This window comes from Rhodnius prolixus, unplaced genomic scaffold (genome assembly GCF_049639745.1).
Source record: "Rhodnius prolixus isolate KJV_2025 unplaced genomic scaffold, Rpr scaffold_15, whole genome shotgun sequence".
Classification (NCBI taxonomy): Eukaryota; Metazoa; Arthropoda; class Insecta; order Hemiptera; family Reduviidae; genus Rhodnius; species Rhodnius prolixus.
Genome location: NW_027411605.1, coordinates 6,347,296 through 6,374,154, shown reverse-complemented (window position 1 = coordinate 6,374,154; position 26,859 = coordinate 6,347,296). Strand labels below are relative to the sequence as shown.

Below are 26,859 nucleotides of genomic sequence, written 5' to 3'. Positions count from 1 at the left end.
TTTACATTGTCGTTGCAATATTGTCATTCAAACAAAATGTCACTTTATTCTGATAAATGCATTTATTACTTACATTATTGAAGAGGATAACTTGCTAAAAATTCGGATTTGAAGAAAATATGCAAATTTCCTGGAGTTTCTTCCGTTTTTTTGAGAATTTTACAAAGACCATTCCAGCTAACACTCTTCCCTTATTTTGGAACGTAGGATGCTTGGGCGATAGCCGTTGAGTGATTTCCGGGACAAGATGGAATCTGTCAAGAAATGGACACTCAGTTCACCACACTTTATTATTTTCTATTCATTTTAAGTGTACTCTATTAAACATACTTTCAATTTACATGTTATGGAGTTAATTATATAGTATCAGAGGAGACTGAAAAGCAAAGTTATATTATTTCAAGAAGTTAGAGACCGTAATAAGACACTATTTTTCCTAACCAGTAAAGTATTATATCAAAAAAATAAATAGGAATAAAATGTTTCTATTTATAACAACAAAAATATATTCTTCAACATCAATATTATACATTGTTTTATAAGTAAATATAAATTCTTACAATTGGCTTAAAAATTGCACTAATATCAAACTAATTGCAGCAGCACCAGTGTTCTAACTTTAATTTCAAAAAATAACGCAAATATCCTTATTTAAGCTAATTAATAAAGTAAAAGGATACTCGTATATTGTTTACAATTCGTTTCTATTTTTCTTTTCTTAATCTCTAGAGATTATAATTATCACTTGTTCCTATGCACAGATTTTTACTAAGTACTTAAAATCTTTTAACAAAACTAGCAATTTTTTGAGCAGATTAAATGTTCCACCAATCGAAATTTGCCAAGAATGACAAAAAACATTTAAAATGGTGGTATTCTTGACCTGTAAGTATTTTTCCTTTGACGATTCTTGAGTTTTGGTAAATGGTGAAAAGAAAAAGAGTTTTTTTTCTTTAATCGTAGTTAGTTATTTCAAAGCATTTCAATTTATGAACTGAAAAACCAATTTTTTAAAAATATTTTAAGTTATTTTTAAAAAGTCAACTTTTAAAATTATGTTTCTATAAAATCGTATTGATTTTTTTTTTTTTTTTAAATAATGGTAATAATTTTAAGAACTTATTCGATAAGTGGAATAAACACATTGCCATTTTTCGATATAAAAGGAAGTTTGTCATCTTCGTCTTCAAAACTCATCTGCGAGTGTATGCTCTCTTTAGATTGTTGTTTCTTCTGAATCTTCGGCGAACGGGTTAATCTCGGTGAGGTCACCATACGTGGAGATCTACAATTCATTTTCTTTTCAACCCATCTGAAAAAAAAGTATTTTAATATTAACAATTGATTTGCGATTGCCTTATAATATTTGTAAAGTTGTTAGAGAAATTCTTAGTGTACATCATTATCTTATCAAATTCAGTTTTAGAAATACTTTCTATAAAATTGATCCTCAAAAGCTATGTTCACTTTGCTAGATTAACGTAAAAGAAGCTATCCATGACCCTTTTCTTTTTTTATGTACCCTATAAGAAATGATTTCATTCCAGATATACTAAGTAACGGTAACTGTACTTTACATTTACATAATTTAATAAATTCTAAGTATGAAGGCTATTTTCCTCTGTACAACTATCGACTCTATAGATGAAAACTTGCATAGATGAAACTTGAAAAAGTGCATTTCTCCTAAATAAGTGAGTATTAATATTAACGGATAGTTTTTTAGATAACCGTACAAAATTATTGGCATTTAATCACATACTGAGCCTACTAAAATATATTACACGAAATCAGTAGTTTACTGAATCTAAACTTTATTTTTTTGTCCAAATGGGGCTTATACAACATTACATTTTATTGTTTAGTTTAGTTTTTATCTTTACTAAATTAGAAGTAATTAATTGTCTACAAACATTATATACTTATTTAAGTTTTCAGGAATTTGCTATACCTACCTTTTAGCTTATAATTATTATTATTGATTTATTTTATTTTATGTACTACATTATAAAATAAATTTGTTTTTATAAAAGTCTGCCGGAATCATGGCAAAAAACATTTTAAGCATGTACAAAATAAATTAAATTAACAAAACATTCATCAAAATGTCAACATAAGAAGTACATATCTTTTCAATAATTTTTTTGTTTGTTTTTAATTAATCTTGATAACAGATGCATTTCCTTTTTTTTTTTTTTTTTTTTTTTTGAATCATGGAGGCTAGACAAAGTCCAAGGTTTTAGATTATAGAAATTGTATTTAATCTCAGCGAAATTGTTTACTCAATTTTGGAATTTCGTAGAAGAATTTTATAGATGCAGTTCATAAAAATAAATAAAGGAGAGAATTATTATTTTACTAACTTTAACATAGTAAGAACTTCATCTGAACCAGCCAATCTGAAGTCAGCTGCAGTTCTAACCGTTGGCGAGGAATCTACTCTGAAGGTACATGCAATACCTTGTAAAGCTTGCATAGCGCCCTCGTTTCCAGCATAAATTATTCTAACTCTCTCCGACCAGTCTACTCCGTACATGGTTCTTAACATGTATATAGAAGCTCGACCTAATCAGAAATAATAAAATATATTAGAAGTCAAGGGAGTAAAGTGCTTTGAAGCTTGGCTTAAAAATTGTTCACTTAATTTAAAGAGCATTATCGTTGGATAGGATCCTCAAGATCTGTAAGGGCTGATTGCATTGCTACCACCGCACATCCCAGATGGATAACCCCAGAGTTAGTCACAGAATACGATATTATTTGCGTATAATATATCTTCTCTTGTGAACATTGCAGTGAGATTAACTCATCAGATCATCATGGAAGAGTAATGGTTTTTATGTATTAAGTACTTATATTTTTATCGGCAAAATAAATTATTATTCAATTCTATTTTTTTTATTAGTTATTCAATTAAGAACTAACTTTGATTGAGTCAAAATATCTGAAAATAATTAAATAATTAGAACTTCCTGAAGATCTCTGTGCCAAGACTATTGTTTTTATATTTAATATTTCACCAACATGGTTGATAATTAATAGATTATCTACAATCAAAGGCAACAAATCCGAATATATGTACCTTGATCCCAAGTTACAGGTGGCTTTGCTTCTATGGCCATATGAGCGCTGTGGGGTTGAAAACCAGCTTTATGGAAAATTTCACACGCCCTTTTAACTATGCAATCCCTCAGCGATGACGGTGTTTCTCTGTAGTGGAATGTAAGCAAAATGCCCTTATTTTCTACCCATGCACCATCATGACATACCTGCCAACATTTTTAGCAATTTTATTTAGAAGCAGTATTGCAATCGTGATCGACTTCAGAATTTTTTCCCTGTTTATAGTGTTTCTGTGAATTAATCCAAAAAGTAGAAAGATTATTCCCGATTTCAGTCATAATTTTTTGTTTATTTTTTGCAAAGCTTTCGACCTAGGAACTAGGTCATCTTCAGGGCTGTGGAAGATATTTGACAATGATAGCTTATAATTTACATAATTTGATGTAAAAAGAACAGTTTACAAAAATAATTTACCTTATCTTTGTTGATGATTATATTTTTTACATTTTATAACATATTGTCAACAAACACAGGGTAAATTATTTTGGTAATCTGTGTTTCGTTTTTGTTTAACTTAAACGTTTAAAATATAGAGAGTTAAAAGCTTTGCTAGAATTTCGATTTGAAGAGAATGTACGTTATTTATTATTTTATAATTAGTATTTGTATTGCCGAAGCAAAATTTCAAGTAATGAAATTATTCAAGATTGAAGAATTTAATGTTCAACATATCTAAACTTGCTTGTAATTTAGATTTCTTCTTCGATAATTTCGAACAACTTTTTGTGAGAGCAGCAATAATGTAATACGTCATGTCCCCAACAATAACATTGAGGTTATTTATCTGTTGGATTTTAATTATAATGTAGATACAGAGGATAGTTAAAACTTGAAAAGCAAACCAGCTATTATTATTATTATTACTGTTATTATTATTATTATTTTTTTCGGCGCATCGACAACTTGGCCATTAGCGCCTATTATTATTATTACTGTTACGATTATTGTTATTATTATTATAATAATTACTATTATTATTATTATTTTTTTTTTCGGCGCATCGACAACTTGGCCATTAGCGCCTATTATTATTATTACTGTTACGATTATTGTTATTATTATTATAATAATTACTATTATTATTATTGCTAGGCTTTGGGGCGAAATAGAGACCCCCGTTCTGTTTACGGAGGAAGAGTTGGAGGGTGCAGTACGTACCCTAAAAACCAGAAAGGCCCCTGGCCCGGATGGCATTGCCAACGAGATATTGAAGAAAGTTGCTCAGCAGCATCCTGACTTAGTATTGGGAATGTTTAACGCATGCCTAAAAGCTGGAATTTTTTGTGACAGATGGAAAGTGGCGCGGCTAGTATTGATCGATAAAGGGAAAGGGGGATCACTCCCCACATCCTTCCGCCCACTTTGCATGCTTGATACTGCTGGGAAGCTGTACGAAAAGCTCCTTAGAGGAAGACTCATTGAATATGTGCAAGCGGCAGGAGATCTGTCACCGAGGCAGTATGGCTTCAGGGCTGGCCGATCGACCCTAGACGCGATAAAGGAAGTTGTGAGAGCCGTGGAAAGAGCGGAGGATCACTCCCAGTGGCTGCAAAGGATAGTGCTGCTAGTCACACTTGATGTTAAAAATGCGTTCAATTCGCTGAGATGGGTAGATGCGATGCGCGCGTTGGAAGAGGACTTCAAGATCCCTACATATCTGCAGCGGATCTTAGGTGATTATTTCAGTAACCGAGTTGTAGTATATCAGACGGAGGAAGGGGTTAGATCCATGAATGTTACGGCCGGAGTAGCGCAAGGCTCGATTCTAGGACCTGACCTCTGGAACATAACGTACGACGGGTTACTTCGGCTAATATTACCGGAGGAAACGCTGTTGATAGGATACGCGGATGATGTAGCAGCTCTAATTTCGGCGCGGGACCTCAATGTAGCCCAGCTGAAGTTAAACCAGGTTATGCGCAGGGTAAATTGGTGGATGGCGGCACACGGATTGTCATTGGCACTGGCGAAGACAGAGGTCGTAATGCTCACCAGGAGACGGATTGAGACGGGCCTCCCATTCAAGGTGGGTACAGAGACGATTGTCTCACAGGACGCTGTCCAGTATCTAGGAGTAACCTTAGATGCCAAGTTAACTTTCGGCAAGCAATTACAGAAGGCCGCCGATAAGGAATCAAAATATGTCGGAAAGTTAAGTAGGTTACTGACTAACGTAGGGGGCCCTAGGGCTCATACCCGTATGGTGCTAATGGGAGTAGCGCACTCCTTACTGCTATACGGGGCTGAGATCTGGGCGGACGCGCTCCAGAAGGAGGTATACAGAAAGAGACTGGTTGGTGCGTTACGGATTGCCTCCGCTTACAGAACAGTTTCTGAACCGGCCATTTTGGTGATCGCGGGAGTTATTCCCGTGGCGCTACTGGCCGGTGAGAGGAAACGGCTCTTTGAAAGAAGGTGGGAGGCCGATAGAGCAGCAGCCTACAGAGAAGAGCGGGAACGCACAATGGCTGCGTGGCAAGATGCGTGGACTGGGGAAACTCGTGGCAGATGGACGGCAGTTCTGCTCCCAGATGTCAGAGGTTGGGTTGGTAGAGGTTTTGGTGAGGTAGATTACTACCTCACCCAGCTCCTCAGTGGCCATGGTTACTTCCGGGAGTTTCTCCGGAAGATAGGGAAGCGGTCGGTGGGAAATTGCCCCCACTGTTCAGGAATAAGAGACGACGCCCATCACACATTCTTTGAGTGCGAAACATGGGGTCGTATCAGAAGAGATCTGGAAGAAAGAGTGGGTCAATGGGTTCCTGAGCGCTTTCAAAGCATAATGCTCTCTGGCAGGGCGCAGTGGAATGCTGTGGCGATGTTTACAAGGGCAGTTCTAACCCTTAAAAGAAGAGACATGGATGGAGAGGAGGATAACCCCTAGTGGGTAAGGAACAGGAGCCTAGCCTGAAGTAGTGCTGCACAAGCGAATCCAGGCTAGGCCTGGTAGTAGGGGGGTGTTTTAGCCGGTAGGCCGCGAGGGAGTCCGGCACAATGTGCGTAAGATGCATTTCACCCCTCTTTAAAAAAAAAAAAAAAAAAAAAAAAATTATTATTATTTTTTTCGGCGCATCGACAACTTGGCCATTAGCGCCTATTATTATTATTACTGTTACGATTATTGTTATTATTATTATAATAATTACTATTATTATTATTATTATTTGTTTAATTTTAAAATAATAATATAGTACTAATTTGTATGTCCTCTGTTTTTACAATTTATGAAATAAATATAACAATATAATCATATCCTTTGGTTAAGAACGGTTATATTATCATTACTTTCATCTAATTCTTCATTTTTTTTTTATTATTCACTTACTTTTGTAATCGCAATTCTTTGCCTCATGAGAAAACTTTTTAAAAAAGCAACTTAATTGAATAAATGTACATATTTCGGCGCCCTTTTAAAATTTATAGAAGGCAGTGGTATAATTTGAGAAATAATTCTAAATTAAATGTGTGATGCAGCCCTCAACAAGATGGTGGAATAGAATAACTACAATTTTAGGTAACTGAAATATAATTTAAGGCAGTATCACGTATACATAATTCTGATAATTGAACACGTTCACGTAAAATTTATTATTGTTAAGAAATTGTCAATTATGGTTTTAATAATTGAGAAACTAAATGTGAGTGTTTCTATCAGTTTTTTAATTCTATTACCAGAATCCAATTATGAAATTGAAGCTAAATATACATTTACATCTAAATGTAAATATACAATTTATGATGCAATCTAAACTATTAGATATCAAAACAACTATACACAAACAGAAAAAGATAAAATACAAATTATCTTATAAAAAATAAAAGAAAAAACCAATAATACGTTACAAATTATTAGGATGAAATAAAAAAGGTATAAAAAAAATCATAAATCTTAGCTAATTATCGTTTTATCAGCGATAAACATAAATAAATTGAACTGGAGTGAACACTCACCCGATTATTCCTTACAACAATTCTAAAAGTACTTAATTATACAATTCCTACAACTCGGATTTTTAAAAAAACATTTATCACCATTATACAGTTTGTACAATGAACCTTACGAAAAACAAAATCGATACAAGAGTGAATGAGAAAACTTTACTCCCAATCCCATCTCAGAACTTCACAGAAAATCATTTTCACGGTAAAATAATAGTTATAGAAAGTTGTCCATCTACGGGTAAGTCATGTGTATTACACAGTTTACACATCTATTGCCATAAAAATATTTTTTTAAAAATGGAAGTATCTTTTTAAGAAAAGAGCAACATCCACTGATTTTGACCAAAATCTTGTCACAGCCCCTGGTAGAAGCAAATTAAAGTATTGAATAAAAACTTTCCTCGACTTTCCATTTTAGAGTTATCCAGCCTATACTCACATTAATTTGTAAAAATCACATTTTCGTCTAATTCAACCGTTAATAGTATATTTCCAGGGAAAACTGAAAATCAGCACCATCTCAATTCATGGCTATTAGCAAAATAACTAAGAAAATTGTTTGAAATCAGTTTGGGGAAAACGCTAAAAATAGAAAATTCATTCATTAAGTTTTTAAGTTTGAATTAATAGGGCGATCAAAATATTTGACCTGAGAGAACAGCAAATATTACGATAACTATAATTCTCAAATTTAACGATTCTGTCATAATTCCAATAATTAAAACGAGTCCACTTGTTAGAACAAGGGCGAAAAAGTATTAAACCTTGTTAAGTATTCTAATAGTATGTATCTCTTATTAAATATTTTTAAATTAATACTGTAATTAAATATTAGATTAGTTACCTCATCCTGAAGCAGTCTCATCAGTTCCCTCAACTTTTCAGCGAATGCATTCGGCACGGGATGCATAAACTTAGTACCATCTGGATGGAGAATTTCAAGTCCATGCGATCCAGCATATGTGATACTGTCAATGCCAACCATATGCACTAAATTCTCTAAACTCCTACCAGATATTACGGCTATATTTACGTCTGGCATGTTTGCCAAACGTTCTAATACTTTCTTAGTTTCAGAAGGTAGTACTGCCAGATCGGGATGTGAGGCCAGTTGTACTAAGGTACCATCATAATCCAGAATTAGCGAGAGTTTGCACTGCTCGTCAATGTGATGGTTGAGGTAATGATCAAAGTCGTCCAAAGATAATGGCAACATTTTAGCTGTGAGTGGATCTTCATCTTCATCAGTTAACGCACCTGGACAAATTTAGAGCTAAAATAAGTAAATTATACTCTATCGCCAATTGAATGATCAATGTAACAATAAAAACATCGATTTTAGGCGCATCGATTTGGTTTAAGAATATGGCCACTTTTTGTTTTTAATATGAAATTGGGAAAGAATGCACGTACATATGTCTCACGCTCTTGTTTCTATGTTTACTCGATTACCAAGTTTCTTGCAAGTATTGGACTTTCGTTTTATTTAAAATTGTTGAAATAGTCCTTATTTTTAATTGCATTCTTTAAATAATTTAAATAAGGTACCAGGAATCAACATAGAGAAAATTTTCCAACCAATTAAAAACTGACGAACGAGCAAGAGATGTCTTCCGGTACATTGAGTGTCATGAAGGAAAGCCAAACAGAGGTCTTTGTTATCGAAGAGAGAAACCTTAGGAACACAATTACTTAAAATAAATTATAAAAGTAAAAAAAAAAAAAGTAAATAGTTAATGAAATGTGAATGTAAATGAAATTTGCAAAGGGGAGAAGGTGTAAAAAATTTAAAATACTAAAAAGTGTGTTTAATTTTGTAAAACACAGCTGTATAATAATGAAATATCAGAGGAGATAAATTAATAGAAGAAATATAAGAAAAAACTTGTGAGCATTATTTCAGAGTTGCAGATTATTTTGTTTTTCTACTGATATATTAAACATTTTGATGTTCTAATCGATCGATGATACTGATCGATCTAATTGATACTAACCGATCGATGATAAGAACGACTGCATCCAATGATTCACATTAAACATCTGTTCTCTAATTCTTAGCTGCCTCATTCTCAATTGCCGTTCGTCCAGAGGCATACGCAGCGCTCTGTGAAGAGTTTCCGCAGCGTCATCGATTTCATATGGGTTCACCAGTAATGCTTCATGCATCATTCCTAATAATAATAGTAAACAAAAAATATTATAATAATAATAATAAAGCGGAAGCTTTATTAATGCTGTTTAATTAGTTATTTTATATTTAAAATAACCACCTCCAGCTCCGGCGAACGGTGATAATATAAGTACACCAGGATCATTGATCTGACAGGCTACATATTCCTTAGCTACCAGGTTCATACCGTCTCGTAAAGGAGTGACCAAAGCCACCGATGAATCTCTGTAGATAGCAGCCAGCTGTTCCTATCAATAGAATTATAGAAGCTCATCAAAACATATTGTTTGTTCAAATGGAAAAGATAATTAAAAAAATGGAGAGGAGAAGATCATTTATTTCCAAAAATAAAAAAGATGTTTGAATAAAATTAAATAATAAATGTTTAAATGAAAACAATAATGCCGAAAAAGTTTGGTCTTTTATTCAGACAAGGTACTAAGTTACTGGATATTTATAAAAAGTTTGTTTTTGCGTAAGCACATCCTGTTTATGCTAAATCGTTCTTTACAAAAAGCAAAAGTGTAAATGACTAATTGTTCGTGCTTAAACTTGTGAACTCTTATTAACTTTACTTCCCGTAGGATAAGAGAAGCATTAGGCTTAAAGCAAAGATAACTGTATTTCAAATCACCCTGTGCCTGTCTAGTGGTACTAGTGTCTGTGGTACCTTTGTTACAACAAACTATTTCTTAAATAAATTATTAGATACATGAAATATTAGTAAATACAAAGTTTCAACTTTTTACCTGAGTAAGACATCCATAGATATATCTTATTGGAGACCAGTTTGTCCTTGAAAATCTACCATTAACTCTTCCAATCAGCTGATCTATTTCTTCTTTTAACTGTTTGTACTCCTTCACATTGGTGCGCGACGGAACGGAAATTTGTAAAAAATTCACATTTTCAACATATTCTGGATATTTCTCTAAAAGTCTTTCAAAAGCCAATATTCTGTGAACTAAACCTGAAACCAAATTTCAATTTATTAAAGTTAATCACGTAAATTAACTCATACAGAAACACAAGACAATGACATTACACATAGTTTTTAAAATTACTGTTTGGTACAAAATCTAACGTAAGTATGCAGGAGAAAACGGCATAAGTGTACCAAATTATGGCAAGGTCTTTATATCTTAGCTTTGTTTAGTCAAACGATTATCTTTTTGCAATCCACATTGTGAAAGTAAATTTGGATAATAATAACAATGATAGTACTATTCTACTAATAATAACAAAAATTCGCACCTTTCGTGTAGTCCAGTCGATCTACACCCAAAATAGTCTTTACTTGATCAGTATCCTTAACGTATACTGGTGCAGATTCTGCTAGTGCCACAAATCTCTCAAAGGGAATACCAATTGGCAGCGCTTTGACGTGTACCGTACGCCCTGCCAATTCCACCAACATTTTATTTCGATCAACCCTACATCCAAGGCGTCGGCAACAACAATCGATAAAATTCAGACAGTAATCCTCAATGTGAAATCCAACAAAATCGCAAGCTGTAATTGAAATAATATGAATCATAAAAGTTTTAAATTAAACTAACTTAAACCCTTGTTCATAAAAGTAATCTTTGTATATTGGGTTGGCCTGAGTTCTTGGCGGACATGAGATTAGAAGTCCTTTTTTTTTAATGTATTAAATGAGCTTTAGTTTAAAAAAAAATTAATACTAACCCATGATGCCTTGCAGAATAACGTCGTCCCAGGGAAATAGGCGCATGATATCCCAGGAAGGGAAAGGAATATGAAGGAAGAATGCTAATTTGCATCTGAGATTCTCCTCATCACAAACCTGTACAAACAAATATAGTTCATTATGATTTATTTTTTAGACGTATCCACATGTAAGGTAATTGGCGTCCGGAGCCTCACAGTGTATTTTGCTTCAAAACTGTTTTTACTTGGGGTCTAGAAATGAGAAATCTTGCTTAAATAAGGGCCCGGACTTATTCAGTGACTACTAACAGAGTTACTCAAAGTAAAAGGCTGTTAAAGGTGAGAGTTGGTCCCTACTGATAACATATCACTGTTTTGAAGGGCATTACTCACCTGTCTGATAGTGTTGGCCGCCACAAACAACTGATAGTCGTGAATCCAGATTACTGGGGATATATTACTTTTTCCTTGGGCATCTAATTCTTTCAAAACTTTCCTTAAAGCAGTTAGAGTACAATTAGCGAATTCTTCATTGACAAGACAGTATGCCTGCAAATAATAATTTCTTTTTTTTTAAAAAAAAAAAAAAAAGCTGTAAATTACGCAAATTTAGTAAATCTTTTTTTTTAAGCAAATGTGTTTTACATGTTTAATGGAAGTGGCACTCTCTTAAACTTGTGTTCTTTTAAAATTTTAAAAAAAACGAACTATTATTTGCGTTAGAATTGCATTAATACATTATTTTGTGTAAATTTTGTAATTTAAAAAATATAGTTTACAAGAATATGTTGACCGCTTAAAATGTAAATATCGTTGATAGATTGGAATAGTTGTATAATACTAATTTCCAGAATGAATCGTTAATGACTTCTTTTAATGATATTTGCATTCGTATTTCTGAATTAACCAGGAAGAACTGACTGTTCTTACCTTCCAGGTGTCCGCCTTGAACACCGCTCGGTCCGGCATGGAATGAAATAGCGGCCAAAGTGTCCCATTGCAACATCCATTGTAGTAAGCTTCAAATACTTTCTCCTTTATGTGTACAGGAATTATCTTAAACAAGTAAAGAAATTGTTACCAAAACTGTTGTTAATGTTAAAATGTAAGGAAAACCTAGCCAGGTACCTGCGAAGAAAGGAGTCCCGAGGTGGGCGCCCTGTCTGAGGAATCTGCCTCCGGTAGTTTGACTGTGGGTCCCAAACCGTGCAGGCCCGGCCAACCAACCCAAAGACCCTTGCACTCGATGACCACAGGAGCCACGGCTGTCACCAACCCACCAGCGCTATACTTTCCAACAAATATTCATGTATTAATCTTGTTCAATAACAAAATTACTTACTTTCAATGCTGTATTTTTTTTTTTTTTTAAAAAAAAGTAAAATTCTGCAGTACAGCGTGAAAATTAACCAACCTCGGCTTGCGTACAAGTTCCCCTTTATCAGAGTACGTCAATACGAATGGCAGTCTGTTGGACACCACAATCAAGGGGGCCATCACCTCCTTTTTCAGAACCATCTTCTGTTATACTTTCTTTAATGCTGAAACAAAAAAAAAGTACAAAATAAACAATAGGACGTGTATACATCACTTCCTGTGGCTAAATTTCCCTGCAAAGCAGACTCTAAGAAGCTCCTAGGAAGAGAAAATCTAAGGACTAGCAGCTTAATTCGAATCCGGGATCTTCGAATCCAGTATACACTAACCACTGAACTAATTCCTTCCCTACATTCTTTATTAATCTTCAAACATAGTAAAATGCCTCTTTACACAAATTTAGTACGATTTAATTTTAGTTATGTTTAATATTTTAGTATAAATATAGATTTTCAGTTCTGTATTTTAAAGGGAAATGCATGCTATAAGCTTTACTAATAGTTTTGACTGGGTTAGCAAATTTAAAAACCGAAAATCACGGAAAGCACAACTTTGACCTTTCAACTACGTGCAACCAGGCTAAAATGTGATTTTGTTTTAAATTGCACTATCTAGAGTGCCCATTTTTATTCTAGAAAGATTTTCCACTTTTTTGAAATTCATTTCATGGCAGCTACATCAAATTTTCTTTGAAGTTCATGTAATATTGTTGATCTATAACTTTTATTTGAAACATATTTATAAGGAGTAGCCATTTCAAGGCATCTGGGATTAGACGGGGATAAGGTTTTCCCAACCAGATCATACCCGAGGAAAATCTCCCAAATAGTAATAAAGTGAAATGTTTCTAAGAAAATAATCCAAATAAAAAAGTGTAAGATCTACAAATGGGTTGTGCATGCACAGTTTAAAGAAATCATTCTTAAGTAAATCGCGAACAAGACATCGTTAATGGACATATATGTATATTTTTTGAGAAAGAAAACTTTAAATTTCAGTAGACCTAAAAACTTGTGTATCGATGAGATCAAAATTTGAATCTGTTTACTTTATCTACTGATAGTATTTAAAAAAAAAAAGAAGTCCAAAAACTAGAAATTTAACTAAATTTATCAATCAGTAAATAAGACAATATTTAATTAATGATCCGAGTTATCTACCGTACATAAATATCGAACTAGGCCAAGTGACGTAGGGTCCAATTACTTGTGTCATAATAGAAAAACTGGTAGTGTTAGGTCTACCAGATTTGTTTACTATTTGGAAGTAGATTACGTTATTGAATAAATAATAATAAAGATGGTCTACAGGGAGTTCTTCAGCTTATTCACGCTAATCCTCTTAAGACGTAATGTTCCTAACCTATTTTTGACGGCCTCAAAGCAAATATTTTGTTATGATTTCAAAACTACGCACCCTAATGTTTCCTTATTAGATAAGAACAAGTAGCAGTCCTGTTCCTAATGCAGTGCAACTTAATAGGCTTATAATAAGTTTACCTGAATGCTTAGTACTTAGTAGGTTAAGCCTTCTTTTTTTAACTTGCTATATGTTCTTCTTTGGTTCCAGGGTACCACAACCAAGCGAATGCATAAAATCAATCTAAACATGGCCGGCCATTACTTCCTTCCAGAGTCTGCAAAGAGGCTCTTAAAGATTAATAACCTGTTTAGTAAAGAGGCCTATTATTCCTTGCAGTTCTTGCAGGAAAAAAAGCATGCCCTTTTGCAAGATCCCAACAGTTGTATTTTCTTATCATAACCTCTATTCTCAAAATTCCAGAGATTTCATATAGCAAACAACGATTACTCTCCACCCGTTACATTCAGCTCAGGGGCTTGATCTACCCAAGGGGGATGCTCAGTGATGTTTTCTGGACCTATATCGCCAGGGAACTTGACTAGGCCCGGGTCAAGATCTAACCTCTTAAGCGAGCAGTATTCGGGTCAAGATCTAACCTCTTAAGCCAGCAGTATTCGTAGTTCGCCCATAAATTGCTTCTGGGGTAGAATTGTAGTCGCATGCTGGCTATAATTAAGTTACTTCTCCTGTCCAACAGCTTCAGGGGCCGCGGTGGATGGGTGTCGTTTGGAAAAACCGCCGGGTCTTTGCCAAGTACTGATATTGTTATAATGTAAATATTTAGGTAAAAATCATCCTAGATTACAAATCTAGTTATAAATCCCTACTAATATCCTTTCGAGACCAATGCCACAGTAATACGGTAATAAAGCAGCTACATTGCAGTTGTATAGCTCAGCGCACTAATTCTGCTCATTCCTCTTCTGAGAGGGCAGAATTCGTTTCATTTTTCTCAATAATGGCTTTAACTTCGTAAAATGCTTTAAAAAAATACAGTTTTTTAGTCCCTAAATGTACAACAATTTCTTTTGCAAATTATCCAAGAAAACTGATTTATCGAGGTAGCCACGGGTGGATGTTAATTCAGTGGTTATGAAGCATGATTTGTACGTGGGAATTTTAAGTTCGAATCCCGTGTATAGCTAGTTACTATTTATGTGTTAGAACAAATATTAATAATGACGTATAATTACTCCACCAATTTTAAATAAAATAGTTCAAGCCGTTTTTGAGAAAATTTTAAAAATTTATTTTGTAAAGTGGTACGACTTGAGCATATCGATTTTAATAAAAATATTGTAGATTCTCTAAAACAGACCTAAGCGTAATATCAAATTTGAACTTTCTACAATTTTTTGTCTTTGAGTAAGTTTTTCAACATTGGTCTGTATTATAATTGTCCAATTATAATACAGACCAATGTTGAAAAACTACTTTTCATATAAGGGGTCTTCGAAACGGATATTTTTAGTTAAAACTCAAATTCTAAAATTTCCTGGAAACCTGGTAAGAGAAAGAAAAATCTGGTATGTACAATCTTTATTATTCGTTGTAAACACTAGATTAAATTAAATTAAATTTTCTTCAACTCTTTTAACGTATGGATTATAATGAATACAAGCCTCACTCCTGCCAACAGCTAATGTTAAATACTTAATAATTAATTACATAACTATACATATTTGATCAAATTATTTGATAGTGTGGTTCAAAATCCAGGGTTCCTAGTGCAAAACAAAAATCCCCAAAATATGTCAAATAAAATTTTTCCAATATTAAAAGTGGTAACAAAATCTAACTGGGTTGATTTAGATAAATAGCTCAATGAACCATTCGCTATTATCATGAATACGATAGATGTCCTTGCTGAGGAAATTTTATATACATCTATAATTTTACTTTTATAGAATTAGCTAAAATTGGGTCATCTGTTTTTTTTTTGTTTTTATTATATCTTTTTATATTTTGATTATAATTAATTTTTTTTTCTTATTTTTGAAGATTGTGATGTCATATGATCAGTTTGCATTTGTTTGTGCTAGCACGGCGGTAATCAGTAGGACTCTGCAATAACCTAATTTACATACATACATATCTTTCCAAAATTTTGCAGGACATTCTATTTAATCATTGCCGCTTGATTGGTAGCCAAGAAAATTGAGAAAGAACATATTTAAATAATTTGCACTCGGAAGTATACAGACCACTTAACCCCAGAAGTGATGGCCCTAATCGAACTTTTCAGGAAAAATGTTTCAAATAAATATTATAGATTTAGTACATGTTTGCAATTAGCGTATGAAGTTACAAAAATAATTGAATACCGCATTCAAGGGACCTAAAAATAGTAAACCTTTTATTACACTACTAGAAAGGAGAAAACTATGGACGATTCAAATCCAGGTATTCCAAGAAAAATTTCGAGGATGGTGTTGTATCAATAGATTTAGAACGTTAGACATTAAATAAATAAATAACAAATCTTTAGAACTATCAAATTAAGGAAACATCATATTCTTTTTCTTACTGCAATTTTCTTATATAAAATAGCGAGATACATCGGTTGAACCCAAACATTTTTTCCTAAAATGAAGGGACAGATGAAGGAGGCAAAATGGTGAAACGGTTGAGAATTAAAACAGGCAATCTAACGGAAAAAAACTTCTAATCACCCAAAAACTTATTTTTCGTAGAGGGATTGCAGAATAGTTTTTTGTAGTGACCACTAAAGCCAGCATTCAAAAAAAGTGGTTGTGGCCTGCCTTAGATGTTGAACATCCAAATTAAAATAGAAAAGATATAGTTATTTATATGGGAAAGAGAATGTGAAAATACACGAGACTTCAATATTAATTTTACTCTGAAATTGTTTCAATAATTCTAAGGTTATCCACTGAAGTACAGGTAAGTTATTGAATTTAGAATATAAGACAATCTTGAGTCTTAGAAGTTGACAAATTATTTTTAAAGCTAAGATAAATTTCAATTCAACTTTTATATATTGATGTTTATTGTACTTACTCTAATTATTACCAGAACTGACATGGTAGGCATTCTTGCTGTTTATTAGTTGAAACTACAATACTAGTATGTTTAGTTTTTTTGCAGTCGGATTATTTTCAATTTTCTTATCGAAGATCTTCTTTACCGCGTATAACTAAACAGTAAGAGTAAGGAGGCTTCTCTTGGTTACAGAACAGGGTTGCTTAAAATTGTTTATCATTTTTACAATTGGTAACTCATAAATTTGAAATTTGAAAACGTATATATTATTATTAAATTAAACAATCCGTTAAATTTATATACCTACTGTTAGTATATGATTCTAAGCAAGATTTTCAATCTTCTACTCTTCTCGTACTTGCCGTGAACCTTTCCTCCCTTGAAGAACATATATCTAACATTCTGTTTCTCACAACACTCAAAATAATTTTTCTATAAAATTATTGGAAAAACTGGAGATTTGAATTGAAATAATAACAAATGCAGAGAAAACCATTATAACCCTTTTCCATCTTCTACCGAAAAACCGAGAAACTTAAGGATTTTAAGAAACTTAAAATCGGTATTCTATCAATGCTTTTAGTGTCCCCAGATATTGTACAGTGCAGAATGGTGAATTGTTCTGAAGGAGTACATTTAAAAAATCTTAATATAGCAACTCTTAAGCTCCCCCTAGAATAATTTATCGGGGAAAAGTTTCAAGTGGAAGTAATATGCCATTGAAAACAAAGTTTTAAAAAACTTGTGTATTCTTTTTTGAGAAAATCACTTAAAACTGAAAAAATGGCTTTCGAATAGTTTCCAGACATGGATTTCGGCCAACACTTTGGTATCACAAGCTACAGATATTGGCACCATTACAAGATGTTAGTTTTTGAGCTATTCCCGATTTTCAAATTTTGGGACATTATATTCAAACACCTAAACTATCGCTAAAAACATTTTATTCGTTTTCTAAAGTCCTCCAATCCTCTTCAAAACATGCATTTCCAGTAAAATTGCATTTTCAAAATTACTTTTCACTGAAATTTGATTTACTCTTATGCTTAACAATATCGAATCGCGGGTTATGAACAACTAGATTATGTTTGTAATATGTAAAATAAGTATTGGAGTAATTTTCGAAAAATTGCAAAAACTTATAGACTGTTCATTACAGTGTGCTTCAAAAAATAAATTTAGTTGTTATTATTCTATAAGTGGCGCTTAGACACAGTTTGAAATTCGTTGAATTCAGGTCTTGTAATTCCAAATAAAACTTAATTTTGTGAATCCGAATCGCTCCCAAGGCTTCAAAACATACCAACATAAACGAAAGTAACAGACAAGACAAAAATGTGATTTAGTATATTGAACAGTTGTCAATTAAAAGAACATTTGAAACTCCTAAAAGGCATTTAAATAAATTGACGTATGTAGTGTCCGAGGACACGGCATGGTCTGCAAATTGCAGAGGCGGCAAAAAAACATGGAGATAGTGAGATGTATATCAGCGTGCTGCCATCATGCCAACAAGTTCCATTGTAACTATTACAACTATTAGTGAAATTTTAAAGCACAATGGGTGAAGCATACAGAGTTCTGAAAGACCTACCTTGAGTTGCAGTAGTCGAGAATGCACACTTCGTAATGTCGATGAACTGGAGCCTTGTGACTGATGGCAGATGTGAACTCTGATACAGATTATCTATTAGGACCCCCCACTACCGCTCGTCATTTCCAATACAGATACTTGTCATAATAGCGATTAATAATAATCTTATTAATTAACTTTGTAATTACTCCATGATTACTTGTAATAAACTATTTTTTTTAAATCTTAAAAAGTGAATTCTTTCTCACAAGGATAAGGTTTCACCCCAGATAAAGGAACAAAACAAACAAACAGGACACTTCATCAATACATTGCTTCTTTTCTACAAAAATCTGGATTCAGGAACATCATCCTCCTTTCCTGGCCTTGCCACTTCTTCACAGCCTTCAACCTCTATTTCCTATTCCCTATTATAGATTTTTCCTGCTTTTCCTTTTTATACTATTTTTATGTTTCGAATCGGTACTACCATGGGAGCTGCTTATAAGGTTTGGACCAAGTGATCCTATTGGAATTGATACTTTGCTCTATCGATATTTTTTCATTTTATTAATAATATTCTAAAAAACAAAAATGGCTGCAACAATTTCTTTTAAACTTGATGTGCTCATAACACACGTGTGGATCTATGACTTTTGTTTACAATATTTTTCTATAAAAATGCTTCTGGAGACTTCAGATCTTTGAATTTTTTTTTAAAAAAACTGCAGCCTTTGCTATCTGTTGACAAGTGGTTGTACTACAGATGTAGTGCATACTAACTACATTAATGCTAAAAAGTAATTTTTGAAATATAATATATATTCACAAATTGAACTAAACAATTGAATATTTTTTTAGTTCCCTGAAAAATAAACTTTTTTAAAATGGTACTTATTCAACATTACAAAATGAACCGTTCTAACTTTATCTATTTAATATTTAGTGCAGATTTTTCGTACTGTTTCATTCTAATTACACTTCTTCGTAGCGAAAATTATGATAATTGTTAATCGGAAAAAGAAAATCTTAAGTCTTTTACAGCACAGTTTTCCTCTCACAACTAATCCCTGTATCCAACAGTTTTCTCAAAAGGTTCAAATCAGCATCAAACTGTAAGCACTGTTCGCCTTAAGTCACAAAGTGTGTTGCGATCCTAATAGACTTTAATATCCACAGCAGAGCAAACCTAGTAACACCTTTCTTGAGATCTTCATATATTAATAATAATAATTTATTTCAATAGGATGAAAAAATAAATGCCAGTTTCAGTCGTGATACATTTATTCTGCTGGGCTTTCGACCTAGAGACTAGGTCATCTTCAGGGCTAGTAGATAGAGTAGACACTCAGTCCATGAACAGACAACAGACAGGAGACACATCAACCCTTTAATGATGTAAAATATTACAATGTAAATTAGTCCTAAAGATGACTAGTCCCTAGGTCGAAAGCTGGGCAGAATAAATGTATCACGACTGAAAACTGGCATTAATTTTTTCATCCTATTGAAACTATGAATCAGTCACCAAAAAGAATGAACAGCAATAATTTATTTATATACAAACTTTACATTTATAAATAAAAATATACATTGGTATATTGCAATCAATGCTGCCATGTCTCCAACAAATATTTCAGTATATCACCGCATGAAGTCTAAAATTAAGGAAATTTAATCAAGACATTTAACATAAACGAGTTCGCACATCATACTGAAATGGAACGCTGTATAAATAAATAAATAAAATAATTGAAATAATTGTAGAGAAACGCAACGATATAGAAAGTTGAAGATCATAGTCACTTAGTTCGCTAGGGAGCAGTCATGTGCTCTGAAAAAGGAAGGAATCCAAGTATAAAATTTGGATCTAGGGGGGCCTCAAAACAGGTGAGATTTTCGGTTAAAGTGAGAACTCCAAATCAAAAATTTGATAGAATCTTACCTGGTTAGTGCTTTCCTTACCTAATAAAAGAAACTTTTAGTAGAAGACAAAACTATAATAATTTTTTAACCATATTAAAATTTAGAAAATTATTAATTAAATTGAAAGTAATTAAATAAATTCAAAATGGAATTCCCTCTCATAAATGGGAACAAAAACAGGAAGCATATTAATTAGTTTATTATTATATAACAAATCTGGAATTAAAAAAATTCAAATTTCCAAGGCAAAAAACGTTATCAACGCGAGATAAATCAATTTATTGGAAAACATAACAAAAACTGAATAACAAAAGTCAACTTTTTGTTGTTAAGTCATGCAAAACCTCTTAATTTTTATTAGAGTTCAATGTTTTGTTGGTGCACATTTAGCGAACAGCCCTTCAGAGGCACTGACTCCATAGATTGTTAGTAGTTATAGGGAGTAATTTTATGCCATTTTGTAAAAAAAGAATAAACTGATATATTGCAATTTTTTATATGGTTATTCTGTGAAATTTCTCCAACTTATTTGTGCACTGAAGGTGCTTTTGAGTGTGAAATCTTGTTTGTAAGGAAGTGGGCGCCTTTAGTGACGAAGATCGTCATTCCCAACAAATGAATCTTGGTAGAGGTTTCGATCTTTAGCTGTTACCTGGGCTATTGACTTAACGCCTTAACATTAGGTTGTTCTAAAGGACAGTTAACTATCTTAGAGGACCATGCCGAAGGTTATAATTCAAACGTCTTTACGAGGGAAGCCATGCTACACTGATGCCTGTATAGACATCAGTGGTCAACCATTATCTATTAACGAATCAACGAGAGTTCATTACGTTTAGTGCTTAGTCCCGTTTTAGACTATGAGAATGATCAAAGTTGGCGGTGAGAAGGTTTTTGGGTCTACTATTTTGGTTTTCTACTCACTGTCATACAGGTGTTACAACAAGTGTTATGGGATGGAATTCTTTAAGAATTGGGTTTAGCTAACCTCTGATATTCATCCAATCCTCATTAGTAAGACAACGAATCTTGTAAGTCCAGTTTTGATTTTCATGTTGAACGGCCGTGTTGGTGCCCTTTTCCAACAAGGGAATGTTTGATCTCGTTAAAAAAAATACACCTTTTCGCAATTTTTCTTTGAAAACTGGTTCTCCCAAGAACATTTGCAGGACGATTTTCTATAAACTTCGGTTTACACTTGTGAGTTTGGATCTTTCATTTGAAATACTTTCTTGCAAAAATTCATTTTAGTTAGTTGCTTCTAAGAATTTTAAACTAAGAGAAAGTTAATATAGAAAAATTTAAGCTTGTTGAAAAAATATATAACATATTTAATAAAATTTAAGATAAACAACGCACATTCTTTATTTGTTACAATGTATGATATGTCATATCGCCTGCGGTAGTCATGGCAACGTACTTATCAACAATGAAAATGGGAATTCAAGTGCAGAATTATAAAGGAATCAAGTTTTTTTTTTTTTATAAATAACATTAAGATTTATTTAATTGATAGAAATTAATTTATACATTTTTATAGGACTTAATAAGTAATTTACATATTAAAGAAATAAGCCCTATTAAGAAAGGTTACAATAATAAAGAAGAAGCTTATTCCTCGAATTGTATTAAAAGAAAATCTTGATCTATTTACTGCATTGTGTGTGAAACTAGTGTTAGTGTTACTACTAGAGTTACTGTTGCGGAGTAATGCATCTAACTTTGCCAACAAATCTGCTGTCATCATTTCCTAGAATCCTAGAATGGCTTGGGATCCACTATCAAAGCCTTTGTTCACCAGCTCAGATAGTTCTTCTCTGCGAATGCAAGTGAGGAATTATCTGTGGCCTGATTTCCGCCAGGTACTAGAATAGCTGACTGCGAATTTACGGTGAAGTTCCCGACAATCTTCTCATAGCCGCCAATACTGCTGGTTGTTACTCAAATCAAAGTTGGTGCATGAAACATCAACGAATTAGAGCCGGTTAAAAAAAAAAGTATACACTATCCTAGGCGGTTAAAAAAATAGCACGAGAGATTGTTGAAGTTCAGAGATTGTCCGCAAGGGTGCGATTTCGTCCAGTTATTAAAAACCCTCTGGATTGCAGTGGCGTAGAGTAGTAACTAGTCTATCTATGTTGCATTTAATCGAATTTTCTCGGTCTTAAGGGAAACATTTGGTTTTTTACACGATTTGACGCCAAAAAATGATGATGCTAATATGGCAAGAGCAGTACGTAACTAAGAAGGTAATATAACAGTTTCACATGTCGTCCTGAACACGTTAAAATTAATGCTGTGAAATGCAAATACTTTTAAGTCTCTATTTAGGGAGTTCAAAAAATGAAATTCTATGCTTATGTTAATGCTGGCCCTCAATATCTATCAAACCAGACTTGCCGATAGAGATGTCAATGTGATCAGCATTCCCATTCGGGCGGCACCACTTGGTTCTGGCATACTAGACTATAGATGAGGCCTTCCTTCCGATTGAAACTGCTCACTGCTTTTATGCATGCCACATTCTCTCCGATTGTGAAGTGGGTCTCCGTACCGCCATCTACGAATTCTCCCTGCAATCAAAGCATCATTTATGTTCTTACTTCTCGTGAAAACTTATAGATAGAAACCATCTTCTAGATTTAAAGCTCTGGCTTCACAAACTGTAAATGACATTGATTCAAACGCTCCTAAGAAACAGCTTGCTCAAATCCAACTATCGAACGCTGCACTTTATTTAATAAATTAACAAATAAATATCTTTATATTACAATTTTCAATGATTTTAATTATTCATTTTAACTTATTACATTGTAAACTTTACAGCACACTGAAAGATTATGCATTTCTATATATTTCTGAGTTAAAAGGTGCTAAATAAGGAATTTTCCTTAAGAGCAATAAAGTAACACATATATTGAAAAAAAACCGGGCATGAAGTGGGGCTTGTTGCCCTCCATCTAGTTAAAATGGCTTGTTCGAGTCTCAGGTGGCTTTTGTCATTCAACTCTGGAGAGCAACTGCAAGCATTTGAAAAATAATTTTCAAACAGCGGAAGAAACAAATAAGAACTATTTAAAGAACAGCACAAGAAAACTCTGCAGACCAATTCTAAAGGAAAATTATCCTACCTTTCTGTTCATATTCAAGTGCTTCTTATAAGGAATGATGGTGAAAGCTAAACCAGGGAGGCAAGGCACTAATTAAGTCAGAAATCAATTCGAAACAGATATAGCCTAACAAATTAGTCAAATCTCACATGGTTAGGAAATCTTTTACCAAAGGATTTAAAAGAATAAAGATCAAAAACTTCAGCAACATCGTAAAAGGATTTACTAATAGAAAGAGAAGTTACTACGATCTAAACGATTGTTAAAACCAACGGTTTTCACAAGAGTTCAACATCAACCGGCTTGACAGGCAAATCTCTGAGACATGAAGTTTTTGCTTGATTAGTTATATTTGATTTTTGTGACAACCTTATATATCTTATGTGATTTTTTCTAAGGTATAATTAAATCAATAAAGGTGTTGGATAGAAAACTAAAATTCTTACTGCAGCATCCACCTTCTGGCCGTCCACCCAAATGTCCAAGGTATCTTTCTCTGTAACATATCAATGAACAAAAAATTATTTAACACTACAATAAAAAATATTATTTAGATTAGAACTGACAGTAGAAATTTCAAGTTACTGATGGAATCGTTGAGATTGCTTAATCTTACCTAGTACCACGCGATGCTCTCCGCCAACTGTCCAGGTACACGCGCGGTCGCATCTTCTCTTAGTGAACTCTTCTAAAGGTTTACCGTCTACCACCAGGGAGTACTGGTAAGAAAATCCAGAGATTGGTTCAATTTTTATTACACAAGGAACTTGACCAATTTTAAATTCCTGATCGCCCACCAGCTTGAACATCCAGTCAGATCTGAATACTTCCTGGACAACAAGATAAGCAATAGTAAGCAGTATGATGATTAACATATTAAGCACAGAACAAATTAAAAACATATCACTGACTTTATCGTTAACGATGACCACTCTTTTACCGGTCGCAGTACCATGCTGGAATTCTACGATGTATAATCCATCGGGCAGAGGTACTTTCCATATTCCAACAACATCTCCACTCATCGTGTGCAATCTGTACTGCCAGTCGCTTATTCCAAGTAAATTGCCCGCTGGAAATGTTTGTAAACAGAATGTTCTATTTTAATCACTAACTCTATAGTTAGTTTCCAGACTTAAGCGGGATTATTCACTGCATAAAAAGAAGACAAAATAAAATTAACCAAATAGATAGAAAAAAAAATATATGTTTACAAAAACCCTAAACTGTATCTTAAAATAACTAAAAAGGAATATGACCAATTTCTAACGATTCACTCATCGGCTGCTTTTTTCAATGGATAAATCGATTCAAAGCATACGTCTCTTTTATTACTTTATTTTATTTGTTATTGGTATTATTTGTTTATTATACATGCGGCGCTCTGGTTGACCACCTCTGCTTCGTACCTTTATATTTTGGCACGAAGCAAACTGGCGTGCCATCATGGCATTCATATTTGTTATTAATTCGATTTACTGGCTTCGACTGCTTTGACTTTGCAGCTGATTATTGATTGAAGATAAATATAAATAATTAAATTGGTAAGACAAAGCCGTGCGGATGTTTATTCTAGAACATATTTTTGCTAAACAGTGGCTGGACATTGTAGAGTACTTCAAGGCCAAGCAGAAATCAATAATATTCTCCTTTAAAATAGACAGCTGGAAATCGCTGGCATAAAGCATATAGAAAATTAATTAATGGGCAAATAGGTAACAGATTTTTGATATGTTCTGATCATCTAGTGCTCAAGTACTTTGAGTGAATGCTACATAGTTTACTAGATAAGCATGTGTACAAACGTAACTTGTGAAGTTCAACCCATAGTTGTGTACAGTGCGTCCATGAAATAACAACAACAACATACAGACAGGTGGAATAATCACGTGGTGCGCTCCAATTTTGATTGACTCGGTTGAATGTAATGTACTGCTTTTACCCACCGAATAATATTATCTCAGGATTCATTTGCTGGTGAATCAGTAACAGAGCGGTGCTCGCTCATCAGTAACTACTTCTCCATTCTGCCACACGCCTCTAGCGCTGATTCTTTTTTAATAGGAAAATTTAATTTCAGGCTAATTATATGTAAACGTTTGAAAATTATTTTTGGTTTATTTAAGCCAATTTGAAAACGAACAGCTCAGAAATGCCTACGAGAATTAAAATTTATTTATAAAACGGGAAAATATGTAATATTTTGGTTAGGTTTAATGTACATGGTTTGTTTTGTTGATTCCATGCTTACCAAACATCAATGATGGTTTGCATAAATCTATCTATCTATCATCACTTAACGATCTTCAGTTGGAACTTGTCCATCTACGTCAAAACGTTCCCCGGCAAAACTGATGAAAATGATAATGATGTTTGTAATTTTCACGAAAAAGAAAATCTGTATCATATTCTGTTTGCATGTAATAAATGTATGGTGATGAAGTTGTAATGTTTAAAAATGAAAATTAAGTACCATTTATTGCGTTGGATTTATCAAATACGGTAGGGTAGTTATGATGTAGGAGACATTCCCCTTTGACTATAAAACCAGATTATTGAATCCCAATTAAAATGCTTCGTTATGGAAGAATACAATATTGCAATATTTCAATAATAATTAGATGATTAACATATTAATTAGCTGAAATTTATAAATAGTTTAAATTAGTAATGATGAAAACAATTAAAGAAAATAACAATAAATATCAGTTATTTATATTATATAATCTGTTATGATTATATTATCATTTATACAATAATAATTTAATTAACAAGTAGAAAAGTAAATAAATAAATAATAAAATGAAAAATACGCTGTGAACACTCATACGACTTAATCGCTCTGAACGTAAATTTTCATCCGACGATGTTTACATTTAATACTAAGTAACATTATAAAGATTGTAAAACATTGAATGGAAACGTTGCAGGGAACCTATCCCATAGTACAACTTATAAATATATGAATATGCAATGGGATATGTGATTAGCCAATGCTGGATTCCAGTGTCAAGACCTTAGATTCGAGTCCAGCTGATGGCCTTTAGATTTCTCTACCTAGGAGCTTCTTACAACTTTCCGTCCTCTGTTGGCATCTGGCCGAAATATCGATTTTGAACTTTGTGGGATTTTCCGTTTTTAGTATAAGTGGTTCACACTAACCCACACGGTCACATCAAAAACCCATTAAAACACATTTTGTAAAAAAAAAAAACTTTTTCGGTTTCAGGATACTGTTTAGGTTGCTACATTGATAAATGTTAATTATTTTCTGTTTTCCCATATATGTATAATACAAATAAAATTCTCGGTTACTTCAAGCCGAAGAAATTCATTAGTAGTGCACTAATGTTTCAAAACATTTAATTAAAGTGCATAAATGTCCATTAATTTGCACTAATAATGTGACAATGGCCATTATTGTGCATTAATATTCAACGAATGTGCTTTAACGTTCTACAGATATGCATTTAATGTTCCATTAAAGTGCATTATTTGTCATACTGACGTCTTATCCCATACAAAATTTGTTTATATGTAATTAGATGGCAGTCAATGCCAGCAATACATGCGCACTTATCACCTAGCGGCAGTACTATGTA

General features: G+C 33.2%; 2 protein-coding genes and 1 long non-coding RNA gene across 9 annotated transcripts; 1 reads left to right on the top strand and 2 right to left on the bottom strand.

Annotated features, from left to right (window-relative positions):
* Window positions 1-271: 271 nt before the first annotated feature.
* Window positions 272-18,373, bottom strand: LOC141454966 (uncharacterized). 4 transcript variants are annotated; one of them, XM_074129693.1, is made up of 14 exons: window positions 18,243-18,373; window positions 12,321-12,447; window positions 12,035-12,191; window positions 11,837-11,962; window positions 11,300-11,455; window positions 10,925-11,042; window positions 10,490-10,747; window positions 9,985-10,205; window positions 9,336-9,483; window positions 9,060-9,236; window positions 7,910-8,322; window positions 3,083-3,269; window positions 2,364-2,565; window positions 272-1,312 (listed from the first exon to the last, which is right to left on the bottom strand). In XM_074129693.1, the coding sequence occupies exons 2-14, from the start codon at window positions 12,422-12,424 to the stop codon at window positions 1,120-1,122; spliced, it is 2,460 nt and encodes an 819-aa protein (XP_073985794.1). In that variant the 5' UTR covers window positions 12,425-12,447; window positions 18,243-18,373; the 3' UTR covers window positions 272-1,119. The 4 variants fall into 4 exon arrangements, with proteins under 4 accessions (XP_073985794.1, XP_073985795.1, XP_073985796.1 ...); XM_074129694.1 differs by lacking the exon at window positions 18,243-18,373 and adding an exon at window positions 16,667-16,822; XM_074129695.1 differs by lacking the exons at window positions 12,321-12,447; window positions 18,243-18,373 and having other exon boundaries at window positions 11,300-11,471; window positions 12,035-12,174.
* Window positions 6,323-12,148, top strand: LOC141454978 (uncharacterized). Of its 2 annotated transcripts, none has more exons than XR_012459070.1 (3): window positions 6,323-6,637; window positions 11,844-11,920; window positions 12,017-12,148. It is a non-coding gene; the product is annotated as an uncharacterized lncRNA (long non-coding RNA). The 2 variants fall into 2 exon arrangements; XR_012459069.1 differs by lacking the exon at window positions 6,323-6,637 and adding an exon at window positions 10,961-11,099.
* Window positions 18,374-21,454: 3,081 nt separating the features above from the next.
* On the bottom strand, window positions 21,455-25,345 carry LOC141454858 (fas apoptotic inhibitory molecule 1). Of its 3 annotated transcripts, none has more exons than XM_074129507.1 (5): window positions 25,204-25,345; window positions 24,169-24,409; window positions 23,874-24,087; window positions 23,704-23,753; window positions 21,455-22,720 (listed from the first exon to the last, which is right to left on the bottom strand). In XM_074129507.1, the coding sequence occupies exons 2-5, from the start codon at window positions 24,280-24,282 to the stop codon at window positions 22,568-22,570; spliced, it is 531 nt and encodes a 176-aa protein (XP_073985608.1). In that variant the 5' UTR covers window positions 24,283-24,409; window positions 25,204-25,345; the 3' UTR covers window positions 21,455-22,567. The 3 variants fall into 3 exon arrangements, with proteins under 3 accessions (XP_073985608.1, XP_073985606.1, XP_073985607.1); XM_074129505.1 differs by having other exon boundaries at window positions 24,169-24,329; window positions 25,204-25,308; XM_074129506.1 differs by having other exon boundaries at window positions 25,063-25,280.
* Between the last annotated feature and the right edge of the window lie 1,514 nt (window positions 25,346-26,859).